The 16,408-nt window shown below is 41.1% G+C and overlaps 1 protein-coding gene and 1 pseudogene across 1 annotated transcript in view; both read right to left on the minus strand.

The window, feature by feature from the left end:
- Positions 1 to 14,969, minus strand: part of CLTRN (collectrin, amino acid transport regulator) — a 37,027-nt gene extending 22,058 nt beyond the window's left edge. The window contains exons 1-3 of the mRNA XM_055269250.2: positions 14,882 to 14,969; positions 14,501 to 14,559; positions 9,201 to 9,286 (exon numbers count right to left, since the gene is read on the minus strand). Coding sequence (XP_055125225.1) covers positions 9,201 to 9,286; positions 14,501 to 14,559; positions 14,882 to 14,939 — 203 coding nt within the window. The 5' untranslated portion in view covers positions 14,940 to 14,969. The remainder of the gene's footprint in view (positions 1 to 9,200; positions 9,287 to 14,500; positions 14,560 to 14,881) is intronic.
- LOC129476379 (prothymosin alpha-like) lies at positions 3,492 to 3,922 on the minus strand (annotated as a pseudogene).
- Positions 14,970 to 16,408: the final 1,439 nt, after the last annotated feature.

The raw sequence follows: 16,408 nt of genomic DNA on the forward strand, positions 1-16,408 counted from the left end.
AAATGTCCAGAAATTGCCAGATATCCTTGGGAGCAATTGCGGGGAAACCCCCCACCAAGTGTTGAGAACCACTGGTATGTAGGGCCTCACTATATTAACTTTTTAACTCTTTTGTAGATCTTTTTTTAATTAAATACACAGACATATACATACATATAAGAGCAAAGCAGTTATTTAAAAAGTTGCCTGGGCACAGTAAAAGTATCTACAAGAAAAATAAAAACTAGGCAATGTTTTAATGCTCTTGACTAGCTTCGCTGATAAGGAGATAACAGATTTAAAAAATTTGTTTGATATTAAGAAAGCTGTATTCAAATGCAAGATACTGGTACCCACCAGCATAAGGATGGCATTAATAGTTACCTGAAATTTTTTTAAATTCTTTCTGTTTTACATTCAGATGTAAAATTATTTATTATGATGACTTCCATCGTACTAGTTTCTTAAGCATCATTTCTCTAAGATTGATATAAAGAGAAAAGGTAAATAGTTTTGGCTGTTCGTGGTCTTTTTCAACAGGAGAATGTTGTGTCCTTCCTACATGATGTTTCTGTCCAAATATGTAACTCCTCTCAAGATTCTAAGCAAACAAAAAGGTAACCTAATGTTCAACAAATGTCACCAACAGATATATAACTCTACAGACGTGTTTATATTTTGTTCACATACAGGCAGTTGAACTAGGAATTAATAAGCCCACTTCCCACAGTAGCAATGCTGTGGGAAGGGGGCCAGGGGAAAGCCTAGCCCTGCTCTGAAGGCAGCAAAGGCTGTATATGAAGATGGAGACACACTCTGGGCTGGCACTTCCTACTTGCTTGGATGATGCTTTCAGAAACTAACTGATAACTTGGCCTCCCCAAGAGTAAGAAACCAAGGTCCAACAAGAGCTAACACCCAGGCAACAGGGAACTGCTTCTACTCTGGCCATTGTGTGCCAAATCCACCACAGGAGCATCCTCCTGTGGGACTGAGGTGAAAAAGAGAAAGAAATTGGGGGGATGGGGGGACACGGTTTTCTTGTGTCCACTGCACCTCAATAGACAGGCCGCTGGTTTAAGAGCCAGGATGTTAAACATGCTTCATTCACTCACAACTATTTACTAAGAGCTAACCTTGATTAGCCAGTATGGTTAGGGATATGGTTAGGAAAAGAGTTCCTACTACAGCGGCCTTTAGATTCTGTGCCCCATCCCATGCAGGAATTTAGTGATGCTAAGACTCTTGAAAACCAAGACCAGAGTCTTGAGCCCACCAGAGCATTAAATACCAAAGTGGAAGCCAGTAACCCCCATGGTGGCAGAATTTGCACATAGTTCCATGCCCTGTGTGAGAATAGATCCAGGACATGGGGAGGACAAAGAGCTTCTAGATTTCACATGGCTTGTCTGCATTCTTTGTCAGGAGGGTTTCTAATCCCTGCCCCGATTTGAACTTCATGATCTCCAAGCAAAGAGCACCTGTTTTAATTTGATCAGTTGCAGGGTCACTAGGGAGACTATCAAATATTTTGTCCATTTGCAGCAGATTTCTCTGTGCCCTGGGACATGAGGACATGAGGCCCAAGTCTGTCCTGTGCTGTAAGCTCCCATATTCCTGAAGCTTGGCTCACGTTGATTCAGTTAATGATTGGGGGGAAAAACGGATGGATGAAAGAAGGTTAACATCTCAGTGCTTCTGACATTATTCCCAGAGAGACAAACTGAGGAAGTAAATTGGTCCAGGGCTGTAATAACAGAAAAGAGAGGCAGGGAAGGAAGGAGATTACTTTCCTGAAACTTTGTCTACTCACCTACAAATACTCAGATAACAAAACAGCACACAGAACTCTCTGATAAAAGAAGAATCCTGAATATACTGTAGATGAAAGTAGCCAAGAAGAACTGTAAATGTGAGGGCAGAAAGTTGGTGCTAAAAAGGAAGCAACATGAAGGATGACTGCACATAGTTCTGTAATTTATGTATTAAGGAACCAAAGGATACAAATTTCTTCCAGTTATAGATTATGTGCAACTAATGTGACTTCTCCATGGCCTTTCTTCCAAATGTGACTACACTGAATGTCCTCCAAGATTTGTACAGAATGAAAAATTGATCAACCAACAAGCATTTCTTGAGCTAAACATGTCTTTTTTTTTTTTTTTTTTTTTTTTTTTTTTTGAGATGGAGTCTCGCTCTGTCTCCCAGGCTGGAGTGCAGTGGCACAATCTGGGCTCACTGCAAGCTCCGCCTCCCGGGTTCACGCCATTCTCCTGCCTCAGCCTCTCTGAGTAGCTGGGACTACAGGCGCCCGCCACCACGCCCAGCTAATTTTTTGTATTTTTTAGTAGAGACGGGGTTTCACCGTGGTCTCGATCTCCTGACCTCGTGATCCGCCCGCCTCGGCCTCCCAAAGTGCTGGGATTACAAGCGTGAGCCACCGCGCCCGGCCTAAACATGTCTTTTTAAAGCATGTTTTGATGTCATAAATAAACTGAAATGCCATTAGCACAACTAAATAAAAATCTTACATTTTCAAGATTTTAAATATGAATGAGTCCAATGGAATTATTTTTTGTTGTTGTTAGAGCAACTCAGCAAAACAAAATTCCAATTTATTGTTCATCATATTGTTTCATGCATATGTCAAAGAGGCCAAAAAAATAAACAGCAACTTCACAGACAAAAAAAAAAAAAAAAAAGACAGGGAGAGGAATAAGAAACCTTTTATCTCTGGCCTTTTTAACCATCTCATACAAACTTATAGTACCACTAAGTTCATACATAAAAAAAGATACTGGAACACTCAGAATAAGATTTTGTTGTTGTTGTTGTTGTTTTTGCTTTTCTTCAAGGTTTGTTTTTTCTTTGAACTGTATCATGAACATGGTCACACCACAAGTAAAGTCAGAAGTAAGACAGAGAAAGCTCTGAAGGCTGGTTTGATCATCTGAGAGCATTAAAAATGGCTGACCCCTAACAATATGTACAAAAATATACAATGAAAATAAAAAATATTGCCGGGCCCAGTGGCTCATGCCTGTAATCCCAGGACTCTCGAGGCTGAGGCGGGCAGATCACCTGAGGTCAGGAGTTCGAGACAGCCTGGCCAACATGGTGAAACCCCGTCTCTACTAAAAATACAAAAATTAGCCAGGCGTGGCAGGAGCCTGTAATCCTTGCTACTCAGGAGACTGAGGCAGCAGAATTGCGTTAACGGAGGAGGTGGAGGTTGCAGTGAGCCAAGATGGCACCACTGCACTCCACCCTGGGTGACAGAGCGAGACTCCATCTCAAAAAAAAATAAACAATGTAAATAAAAAATATGAACAGATTTTTTTCTTAAAGTACTTTTAAGGAAAAAAGCTGAGCTTTGGAAGTTTGGGTTCTTTTTTTTTCCTCCCCTGTTGCAAATTTTTGTGGTTTGGGTTGGGTGGCGAAGGGTGCTTGTCACCTGAAGGTGGCGTTGCCCGGCAGGCCTCTCTACTTCAGGATGACTACACTTAGATTCTGAAACAGGGTGAAGAGTGAATGGATCACAGTGGCCTTTTCTCTTTTTTAATTTAACTTTTCCTTTTTTGCTGTCTAGTCATCCTCACCAGTCTTCTGCTTCTTGGTATCAACATTGTCATCCTCAGCATCTTCAACTGCCCATTTGCCCATAGCATCCTCAGCTGCCTCAACTTCATCTTCATCCTCTTCCTCACCATCACCTTCTTCCTCCTCCTTTTCCTCCCCATATTCTTCCTATTCTTCTTCTACCTCATTGTCAGCCTCCTGTTTCCCATTTTCCTCATTAGCGTTCCCATTACCAGGACCATCTCTTCCCTTCTCTGCCTCCTCCACAACTTCTTTCTTCTCCTTTAAGACTTTGGTGATGATCTTGGAGCTGGTGTCCACAGTTGCATCTGACATGGTGGGGCACACCAGTAACCAATGCAGTGGACTAAAAAGAAACTGAGAGTTTGGGGACTGGCAATAATGCAGAGTCCGAGAAGGGCGAGTGTGACCGCAGCAAGCTGGAAGCCAAACCCAGAAACAATGCAAATATGGCTTTTCAGAGCAGCCAGTGAGCTGGTGGAATTATTTGAATTCACTTTAATAATCATTTTGACCAATTGTTTTTACCAAGAAATTATATTAATTCATACATAAGTGACTTCTTTCAGCAAATCACAAAAAAGAGGTAAAAGTGTTTACTCCCCTTCCTCAAGTGTGGAAAGCCCTGGTCTGAAGGTTTCTCTAAGAATTGGCTCCACTGCCATTTTTCATCAATGGCGCCAGACAGGGCCAACTGCCTCCAAAGAGTGGTAAGAATCTGGCTCTTGTTTCGGGAAATCAAAAGGACTAAATAGGCGCTGGGCTGCTGTTTTACAAGCACAAGACCGTTAATCCCCTTACCGTGGATACAACAGCACGTTGTTCCTTTTTAGATCACAAGACTTATCCTTGAATAATTAGGCAGAGGGAGAAATCCATTGTATGTCCTACACCATTTAACTCAGAAAGAGAAAGCCTTGCCTGAGTTAGACTTTACCTTTCTTGCTAAAAATGATAAATTATCTAAAAGGTGATGTTTGAGTAAACTAGGCATATTAAGTTTCCAGTTGACCTGGGAATTAGACTAAACTTTGGATTAGATTATAGCTTCCTTAGAAATTCCTTTCAACATTTTAAAATTCCTGTGAAACTGTTTTAGTAAATCTGGCCTAAATCATATTTTAAACAGTTGAAAACACCTGGTTGCCATCTTCAATCCAAGTTCCAGGAAAACCTCAAGTAACCTCAACTAATGAAACCAGAGCTTTCTCTTAACTTCATTTTTCCACCTATCTCCCATTCTGCTCCTAAAAAAATACAGCAATAGCAAAAAAAAGCATTTAATATCAGAAATTGTAAATGATGATTTTGAAAGAGTTGTCTTGTTGCTGTCACATTTGATCTATCTTTCTACAATGTCTACCAGGGCTAGGTTCTTGGGTGTGGACCTGGTGCAGTGTAGGACCTGGTCTTAGCCCTCATTCGAATCTCAGTGCCCAGCACGTAGCAGGCTTTCAGTAGAGGTCACTTAATCCTGTGGCTCCAGCCACAGCAATGTAGTTCCACAGGCTGGCCTCATGGACAGCAGTGAAGGAAGAGGTTGATGTTGCTCACACTGTTCCCTTTGGGCACTCTGTCAGCTCCTTCTTCCTCGCCTCTTGACAGCATCTGGGGCAGATGGTGTGGCTTTCCTGTCACTTCTGGCTACTGAGGCATCCAGGCCAGTCTAACCAAAGCTGCCTTCCTGCCTCTCACCTACAGCTGCTCTCCTTCGAGCAGTTCTGGCCAGAGCAGGGACCTGAGTGGCGGGCTCCAGCCATTTGCTCCGGGCTCCACTCCCTCCCTGCCTGTGCTCCCCTCCACCATGCTTCATTCTCCTCGCTTAGGGACAGGAAAACAAGATGATGGGGGCGTGAGACAGATAAGGAAAGGCCAAATTCTTCTTCCTGGACCAGGGTCCTTGCGGTTCCCCTGCTGTGAGGGGTCTTCTGTGGTAGTGGGTGTCCAGATGCTCTCCACTCAGAATGTTCCTGTGGGGCCTTCAAGGGCCCCTCCAGGGACCTCTGCACTACATCTTCCCCTGACATGGGTGACACGCTGTGACTGACTTCCTCCACCCAGCCTCGGCTCTGCCTCCAGGGGTGTACACCTCCAGCCTCACTCTGCTGCCTTGCCTTGCTCTGTCTCACTTAGGGACATGGGCCCAATAGGCAGTAACTCTATCCTGTTCCCTTCCAAAGCCTCTGCTTGGCCCCATGAATATATTCAAGTGCAGACTGCTCAGAAAACTGCTCTCTCTCTCCCCAGTCACAGGCGCTCAAGCCAGCCTTCCACCATGAGACTTCTCTGGCTAAGAGGTAGCCACCAGTTTCTGTTCCAGATACACTCTCAGTGGCTAGGGACACCATCATATTCTCTAGAACTCCAGCTACTGCTACTCTAGTGGCAACTTGAGGGGGTCCTGAGAATGTCTGCAAGTTGGGGAGCATCCCTCCAGAAAATAATATGCCAGTCTCCCTTCTTATAGACAACTGTATCCTCTATGAGCACTTCTCTACCTGACTTGAGGTAGGTAGGGATGCAAACAAGAATATCACCCCAAACACATCATCACTCGTAAGGAATGGGGACCAACTCATCAGCATGAACTCAGTTGTCAACACCCTGGCTGGCTGCACTGGGGAATCTGCACAGGAACCCGTGCCCGGCCCTGTTCAAGTCCTAGGGGAGTGGAAATGCCACAGCCCTCTCTGCAAGCCCACACCCTCAGCCTCTCTGATCCCCTTAGGAAATCCCTGGTTTCTCTTCCACTGCCTGCCTGCGGTGATGGTAACTGGACCAGATCAGCTCTCCAACAAGACATCACTTCCTTTTTCATAGCCATGCAAGCTTCTACTGTAAGTATATGCCAATTGTACATTTCCAAATAGGAAGAGGCATGCTCAGGAGACAATGAGCTCTGTATCATTGGTGGTGACCAAACTTGATATAATAGATGTTGTAGATATCACCCTGGGTAAAAGGTGGGATGAAAGTGAGACTATTCATTATTCTGTTAATTACTTGAATATCTTTGTTTTTAATTCACGTGATTTGGTTTATTTTTGTGCTTTACAGTTTTCTGCAATATTAGTGGATAAACGATGGTGGGTGGGGGGAGACAATAAACAGCCAGTCCCCAAAACTTGGATCCTGAAGCTGTCCTGGAAAGGAATATTTGCCATACTCCTTCAGTCTGCCCACATTGGCACCAAAAGATTTCTGGAAGGTGGCTACTGGTATCTTCCATCCACCTGCCACACTGGAGAGAAGCAGCCTCTCCGTAAAGCTATTTTCAATCCAATCTTGCATTATGTGGTGCCCTTTCCCATAGCTCTTCATGTGGGGGTGCAGCTTCCAATATGGCAGTGCATGTGGAATCCAGGCCAGCAGCTGAATTGCATCTTAAACACATCTCACTCGTCAATTCACCCCCTTGATAGCAGTATTACCAGGACTCATACTGCCTGACTCTTTACAGAAATGTGTAGTGACCCTCAGTCCAGTTTTGCAGTTTTGATTTTTACAACTGACACTGACAACAAAAGCTTCTACTTTTGTTGAAGGTGCCAGTACTTGCAATGGCAAAAACCACAATTACTTTTTCACCAACCCAATATGTATCCAGTGTACCCAATTTTTTTTTTTTTTTTTTTGAGACAGAGTCTCACTCTGTCACCCAGGCTGGAGTGCAGTGGCACCATCATAGTACACTGCAGCCTCAAACTCCTGGGCTCAAGTGATCTCAGCCTCCTGAGTAGCTCGGACTATAGGTGTGTGCCACCATGCTTGGCTAATCTTTGCATTTTTTGTAGAAACGAGTTTTTGCCATGTTGCCCATGTTGCCCAGGCTGGTCTCAAACTCCTGGGCTCAAGTGATCTGCCTGCCTCGGCCTCCCAAAGTTTTGGGATTGGAGGCATGAGCCACTGCACCCAGCCCCAGTGCCCAATTGTAAGTCAAACAACCTTTCAAATAAACTAGATCAGATATTCACAGACTCCTATAATGCTCCAGATTCTGAAGGAAGATATTTTAAAGGTAAACTCCCAGAAATCAATCTGAAATGTTATATATTTAAATTAAATTTTCCTAAGAATGGAAACATTTAATTTAACTTAGTTATGTACTAGGTGAAATGTGATCATTTAAAGGAACTAATAGTGCCATGAACACAGCAATGTATAAAATTTGCATACAAGAAGGGCTAGAAGAAAATACAAAGAGAATATTTAAGGGGTTACCATTGTGAGATAACCAGTGGCTTTTCTTCTTATTTTTTTTCCTGTTCAATTTTTTGTAATGTAATCACCTTATTTTTATTGAAAAAAGTTATTATAAATAGTTGTGAAAGAATGCTGCAGCTTAATGGCATGAAATACAATATATATAATTTTAAGATCTATAAAACAGGAGTAGAACTTAGGGCAAAGTTTTGTTTTATTATATACCTTCTTTTCATTTTTTGAATCACGTTAATATATTATTTTAAAACATGTATTTAAAATATACATGTGTGTATAACCAACGTATATGTGTTCATTTTGCTCCCTCAAATTCCACTCTTCTGTTTCATTCTTTATATTCATATCCCATGCATCAGATATTGTGGATGTGAGGGAGACCAATTAAAAGTAATCATCTATACTGGGCCTTGAATTATTATAGAATTAAGACAAAAAGATTGTACAGATGGGAGACCAAAATAAAAGGCTAGGTTGGAGGATATGACTTTAATCAGCAAGCAAATTTTCTTTCTAATTAAAAAAAAATCCTGAAATGAAATATATTCACCTCCATTGTCTCAAGTAGAGCATAACTGAGGCAGGTATTGTCCTGTACTGGAATAATACACAAGATATTTAACCCCTCATATAAAATGGCACCTACTAAATGCTCCTCAGCTGCAAACAGCAAGTACAACCTTAGGGTGTATGCACCTGTGCATGCAGGGCCTGGTTCTGTACTTAGCTAGGGAGCTGCATGAGAGATGTCTGCTATCATCTGGGGACGGCTACCTCACAAGCAGAAAGGAAACCATGCCCAGGTTCTCCTTCCAGCTCACCAATCACATAAGTAATTTTACCTCTCAAGGGAGGAGTGAAGAAGGGAATACAGAAAGACCAGGAATGTTACCCTCATGACAAATAGAGAAAGAAGGAAACATCATAGAGAAGATTCCTCCAGAAGAATAGACAAAAAGTATAAAACTATTAAAAGTCATATTAAGTGCTTTTAAGAAAATAAACAAGGTACTATGATAAATACCAAGAGTGGAAAGAACTTATACACACTTAGGTTATTTTCAAAATAAGAGTAAAATTCTTTGGCATCTATCTGCAAGAAAATTATATATACATATATATATACACACACAATAGAAATGTAGAAAGCTTAGGATATATAGCTGCAATTTTGAGGGATATTTACCTTCATATTATCTATTAAACAAAGAGCATTGTTGGAACATGATATAAACTGTAAGATGAATTAGATTATAAAAGTTATTTTTAAGTTTAATAAAAATGTGAATCCCTTTGAAAAATTAGCTTAATAAATTATTTTCAAGATCAAGGTATGAAATAATGCACTATCTCAAATAATACTGTAAATAATCAGTTAAGATTTCTCATTATTTGCTTACTCTGTTGCTTCTCTGTTGGGAACTTTTCTCATGGAGAAAGCTACCATCGCTTTGAAGAGATATTCTTCATTGGTATCCCAGGCATACTGAAAAGAAGGAAAACAAAGTGTATGGGGGAAAATATGGTCCATTGGTTCTACTTGTACCCACAGTGGTTCTCCCTCTCTCTCTCTCTCTCTCTACACACACACACACACACACACACACACACACACACGTTTCTCATACATTAGATACTGGAGCCCATGATAAATTATATTCCCATGTTTGGGGTAGGGTTTCTTGGACATTCTAAGTTTGGTGTGTCTCCTGTTGCACTATCTTCCTAAGAACCTGCAGCATCAGTAGCCAGCCAACAAATAGGGCATTCGGACATTTCATCTTGGCCATATATAGTCCATTTTCATTTCCTTCCTCCCTTTCTCTTTTCCCTCATAAACTCCCTCCCAGTTGCCTTTATTAACATCAGTACAATTTTTTTAAAATTTTCTTAGCCAGAAACTTTAGTGTGTGTGCATATTATGGGCTGAATTTTGCCCTCACCAAAAAAATTTCATGTTGAAGTCCTAACCTGCAATACCTCAGAATTTAACTCTATTTGGAGACAGGGTCTTTGCAGTGGTGATTAAGTTAAAATGAAGTTGTTGGAGTGGGCCCTAATCCACTATGATTGGTGTCCTTAGAAGAAGAAATTTGGACACAGAGGGATGATGATATGAAGACACAGGGAGAAGACGGCCATCTACATACAGGCCAAAGAGAGAGGCCTGGAACAGATCCTTCCTTCACAGCCCTCAGAAGGAACCAACCCTATGACATCTTGACTTCCAGAACTGAGAGAAAATAAATTTCCGTTGTGTAAGGCACCCAGTCTGTGTTACTCTGTTATGGCAACCCTAGCAAATTAATATAGCATATTTGACTCACTCTGCTCCTTAATGCAGTAAATGCAAAAAGCCTGAGGCAAAAAGAAACTGAGCTGTTTAAGGACCACCAAGGAGGGTAGCAACTAAAGCAGAAGCAGGAAGGGAAAAAGTAGCAAAAGCTGAGGGGAAGAAGTTGGTGAGGGTGGGGGTTGGTATATCACAAGGACATTGTCAGGATTGGGGTTTCACTCTGGGATGGGGAAACATATTTTACCGTTACTGCCTTTCTCCTCTTTGGTGGCAGGGAGGATAGTAAGTAAAAATAAATGACTCCTAAATAACAACAACAAAAAATGTATTACTCAGTTACCTCCTCTGGGTAAGGTTTATGACTGTGCTGTACTTTTTCCTTTCTCCTAAATATTTTCATAGCATATTCTTTTTTTGGAAGGGAGGAGGGATGGGGTCTTGCTGTGCTGTCCAGGCTGGTCTCAAATGCATGGCCTTACGTGATCCTCCTGCCTTGGCCTCTGTAACATAGAACCTTAAACTTTCTTCCGTTGCTTCTTCCACTTCACCATTTTCTCCTTCAGTCCTACCTTATGTAACTCTGCTGTAAGATGTTACCATAAAGAACAGAAAAGGGGGATAGGAGTGGTGGCTCAAGCCTGTAACACTTTGGAAGGCCAAGATGGGTGGATCACTTGAGCCCAGGAGCTCAAGACTAGCCTGGGCAACATAGTGAAATCCCATCTCTACCAAAAAAAAAAAAATCAGCTAGGCGTGGTGGCATGCACCTGTAGTCCCAGCTACCCAGGAGGCTAAGGCAGGAAGATTGCTTGGACCTGGGAAGTGGAGGTTGCAGTGAGCCAAGATCATGCCACTGCACTCCAGCCTGGATGACAGAGTGAGACCCTGTCTCCAACAACAACAACAACAACAACAAAAGAATGGAAACGGAAAAATCACTTTTCTCACATGCAAATGTTAAATACTACATTTTAATGTCAACTTTAGGTCTTATTTGAAGTGCTCCTTCAATCTTTTGATGTGAACTTTTCATTTGATGTTATACTATGAAAGTTTAAAAGTAACTGATTCGTGGCATAGCTCTTTGTTTTTGATAATGCATTTTTTCCAAAATTAATTTTATTCAGAATAAGAGTAGCTATGATCTAACCTAATAATAAATGAATAAAACATGAAGAAGAAATGGGTCTGATTAAAAATAGTGCAGAAACACTATTCAGACAGGGAAGGCTTATTAACAGAATGCAGACACAAGGAATAAGCCTGCTCAAGAACAAATGAGAATAAGCTCAGTGCAGAAAATGAAAATAAAGATGTTAGCCAGCTCTCCCTGGGACATGAATTCCAGTTGCTTTTCAAATCTTGGGGACAACTTGACTTGATCTCCTGTTCTTCCATTTGTTCATCTCAAAAACAAGAGCACAAGCTGGCTGGGTAGGAGTCCAATTTTGGTCACAGAACAAAGGTCTAAGCTATTTAGATCAGAACAGGACTGATGCAGTTCTAGATTGGGATGGGTCTCCTGCCAGTGGAACCAACTTATCTTGGGCAAGTGTGAAAGGATTGAAAGCTTGTGCATTGGATGTAGTGTATTTCTCCCAGGGCATTCAAACACTTCAAAGAGAGAGCCTCCACTTATAAAAGGAATTGAGCATATATATTAATGAGAAAATGTACAACTTAAGAGAGAATAAGGTAAGAGTTACTAAAGCTAAACATTTGTATACTTTATGATCCATTAATCTACTCCAGGGTAAATACCCCCCAAAAAGAAGGCATATGGAAAATACACATATAAGAATGTCCGTAACAGCTTACCTACCTGTTGTGCATATACTTGACACAAAATAAGTGCTCAATGTGAAACGGAACACATCTTTATGTCCCACGTGTGGCTTCACAGACCAAATGGTACAAATTAATTGCATATATTTATTTATCAGTTCAGATTCCTTGGTTCCTCATTTCAATAACATGTGCCAGGACCTTAAATGCCTCAGCTCACCTTGATTTTTGCACCATCTAAGAACACTCAAACCATGGCTAACCCCACATTTTAGGTAAGTAATTGGCATAACTAGAGAAAATTACAGAACACGGTTAGTTGGTTTAACTCTAAATTCATGATGACCTACCCCCAAATTGCCTGGGAATCCCTAAGATTTCACCATCAGTTCTCTTTCTCATGGGTCACATAACTATTCCAAACCTCTCTCTAGAGAGAGAACTGATGGTCAACGCTTTTTTTTTTTAACCATTTTTTCCAATGTTTTCCCTCAAACCTCACTCTCACTAAATGGTTTTGCTTCATAATTTATAGATACATCTCATCAATTTCAACTCTCCCATCCTCCTGACATCAATATATAACACTTCCTCCATAGACACATGTCTTAGCCGCCTCTTTCCTGAAGTGCCAGACAGAACTATGCCTATCAGAGGCCATTTCCATCACTTATATTAGGAATGCTTCTCCTCTGCACTTCTCAGATCTAAACAATATCAGTTCCCTTCCATTCTGTGTATTTAACTCTGACTAGAGTCTGTTCATTGTCTTTTAACCAAGCTCAAGACTTTCTCATTAAAGCCATAGCAAAGAGCTGTTGTTTTGCAACAGCAAAAACAAATCATTTTACTCAGTCTTCCTTTCTTCTACCTACTGCTATCTCTTTCCTGCACTTCACAGCCAAAATTCTCCCAGGAGTTGTCCACACATCTGTTTCAACATGTTCACCACTGATTTATTTTTTAACTCCCCACTATCTGTCTTCCAGCTCCTCCACCCCATGAAAATAGCTCTTTCTAAAATCACCATTGACCTCCATATTGTCTAACACAATGAGCATTTTTCAGTCGCCTTCTGGCTTGGCCTCTCAACAGCATTTGATGCTCTTGAACACTCCCTACATCTCAAAATGAAACTCCCTAACACAGCCCACATATTCCTTGGCGTGCCTGCTCCTCTCTCTTTAAGCTCATCACCTGCCATGTTCCTCCTTACTGCCCCAATTCCAGATATTTCTGCCCTCTTTCTAACCTTTACTCTCACCAAGATCCTTCCTGTGATGAGCCTTTGCACATGCTGTTCCCTCTGCCTTTTCTTCTTTCATTTTCTGGTTCACTTCAACTCATGCTTCAGACGTCACAGTAAGTGCCAGGTATTGTGGCCCTTGACAAAGCCGAAGTGCCCTTGTAGTTCTTCCCGTAATGCTTGTCAAGATTGCACATTTGCATTTGGTTTACTGAATATTTAATAGATGAGCAATTCTACTACTACTATAAGCTCCACAAGGGTAAGGACAAGCCTTAATCACCATTACATCCCAGCATTCAGCATGGTACCTGCTATTGGAGGATACTGGGATGGCCAACCCTGCACACTAGTATGAGACAGTGTATTCTGCACTCAGACTGCCTGGGCTCAAATCTTACTTCTGCCACTTGCTGACTTGAAATATTGAGCATGTTACTTAATTTCTTTGAACCTCAGTTTTCTCATCCATTCAGTGGGAGTATGAATACCTGTACTACTACCTTCCTCAAAGCGTTGTTGTGAGGGCTAAATGATTTGATAGGAGTAAGGTGCTTAGAAGAGCCCCAGCTAGAAAGTAAGATAAGTTCTCAATAAATGCTGGCTGTTATAACAACCATTACTCATTGAGTAAATAATAAAATAACAAATTGATGAATTGGCCTGCAAACAGAATACCTCTAAGTTTCTTTAGCACTCTTTTTTCTGTTTCTAGCCTGAGGCATCTTAACGTCACCTTCTATTGGGGAAAAAATTTTGCAGACCACACTAGGAAACTCAAACTAGAATTAGACAATACTGTCTTTTTAATTCAATGATCTTTACCATTCCTATAGCCACATGGGCCCTATGACTATTTTTTAAACTTCATTTCATAAGCATGTATTTCATATGTTACTTTGATAATTGAGAATAATTGAAGAAACTTCATGTTCAAATTGGAAATTTTTTGTGCTATGAAAGACTTTATGTGGGTAGAACCATCCCTTATTTACAATGGTAGAAAATTGAGGCTAACAAAATTCAAATGACCACAACGGTGAGGAGTAGACCCAGTCCAGACATGAATGACTGACTCAGGCTACTTGGCTTCACTATCCCGAGTTGAGATGCTGGTTTTTTAAGTCGTTTTGTGTGGCACAAAACTTCACATATTGTCTAGCATACACTACCGATTAAATACTTTAGGCAAACCTGCTTTATTAAAAATTCATATTATTCTATAATCTATCTTTAAGAGAAGATCAGATTTGAGGTCTTTAGAAAGAATTTATTCAAGATTAAGGTAACTATGCAGACAGGCCCATTATTAGAGAAAGCACAGTGTTATTAGCAAACAAAATTTAAAAAGAACACTCAGGTGCTCCACTTACTGCTTTATCTCCCAGAGCTGTTCTGATACTAAGTCTCACTTTAAAAGCATTTTCTGCACCTGCCAGAAAAGAAAAAAGAAAGAGCAGTATATGATGATTCAGATCTGCCAAAACCGAGTCTGAAAAATCCTAATATGTAATGCAACTCAAACTAATGGAACATAGAACTACAATTAAACCGCCCCAAATACTCCTGGAAGTTTAATCTAAATCATCTTAGACAGTTTAATATTTTCTTTCAAACTCATTAAACACTCACTGCCCCAACTTTCAAGCCACAACATGTCTGCAGATTTAGAAAAATAAAGAGTTCTTTCAGTCGACGACCTGTCAAACATGTAGAAAACTGTTCATCTATTTTTAAATTTCAAGGCTACATACCTGGTTGACAGAGTTCAGCATGAATAGCAGTCACCAGAAAAAAGAGCAGCCACAACATTCTTTCCGGGTGGAAAACACAAGGCAAAGTGAGAAAAAAAAAAATCCACGCTGCACTTAAATCTGCCTTAGCCATTCTGTGACCCGGATTAGAATATCAGAGAAACAAGCGAGCCACCACCTAAAAGGTTTAATGATTAACACCCATCATTTGGGTTAATACTTCCATAAAAACAGCCCATCTCCTGTCAGTTATTTATGAAAACCTGTTTGGAAAACAGATTAGTTGTTTTCCCCACTCTGACTCTACCTCAAAAGAATGTCTCCTTTGCTGACTCAAAGTTGGAATCCTCCCCTGACCCCTTCTGCGATTCTCTGGTTACATGTATGATGGGAAGAATTGAGTCCTGTCTAGAGGTTTTCTTGACATGCACTTCCCACCTTTTCGAGGCTGAGATACCTGGTTCATAGATAGGCTATCTTCATTCAGGAAACAAATGTGTCTCCTTTCTCTCTGGTAAACAAAGGGTGCCCTCCGTGAAGGGCCTCGCCTGACTCTCACCACAGCGGGTGAACATCCCAGGAGAGCTTCGGGGCTCCCTCTTACCTACTTGAGGTTAGAGGGTGGGAGGAGGGAGAGGATCAAAAAACTACCTATCGAATACTATTTTTATTATCTGGGTGACAAAATAATCTGTACACCAAACTCCCGTGACACACAATTTACCTATATAACAAAACTGCACAGGTACCTGCACATTCACACATAGGGAATGATTGTGTTCAGCCCTGAGGTCTGGCACTTGAATTAAACCAAAGTTAATGATACAGAGCAGCACTGTCCAAGGGACGTTCTGTGTCGATGGGAATGTTCTGTGTCTGTGCTATCCAATACGGCAGCTACTAGAGGTAGGAGGCCATTGAGCACTGGAAATGGAGCTAGTGTAGCTGAGAAATGGAATTTTTGTTTAATTTAATTTAAGTAGGCACATGTGGCTACTGCCTATATTGGTCAGTACAGCAATAAAACAGTAATTAAAAGTTACCCACTCTGAAGTACCTTCACTGGGTTATTTCTCTAATCCTCAGACACTTCACAATTGTTATCATCATCTCACATGGGAAGGAACTGAGGCTCCAGCATTGAAGTCATTGGCCGCAATGGGATGAGTGGGATGGGTGTCACTTTACCAGCTAGGTTGACTTACACTTGAACCCTGTCTCCACCACACCCAACTGTTCTTTGTCTCTGGTCATCATTGGTCAAAACTGGAATTGACCAAATATCACATAGTCTCACTGATAAGTGAGAGCTAAACATTGAGTACACATGGACACAAAGAAGGGAACAACAGACACAGGGACCTACTTGAGGATAGACGGTGGGAGGAGGGAGAGGATCGAAAAACTACCTATCGAATACTATGTTTATTATCTGGACGACAAAATAATCTGTGCACCAAACTCCTGTGACATACAATTTACTTATATCATAAACCTGCACATGCACCCCTAAACCTAAAATAAAAG

The sequence above is a fragment of the Symphalangus syndactylus genome, chromosome X (genome assembly GCF_028878055.3).
Source record: "Symphalangus syndactylus isolate Jambi chromosome X, NHGRI_mSymSyn1-v2.1_pri, whole genome shotgun sequence".
Classification (NCBI taxonomy): Eukaryota; Metazoa; Chordata; class Mammalia; order Primates; family Hylobatidae; genus Symphalangus; species Symphalangus syndactylus.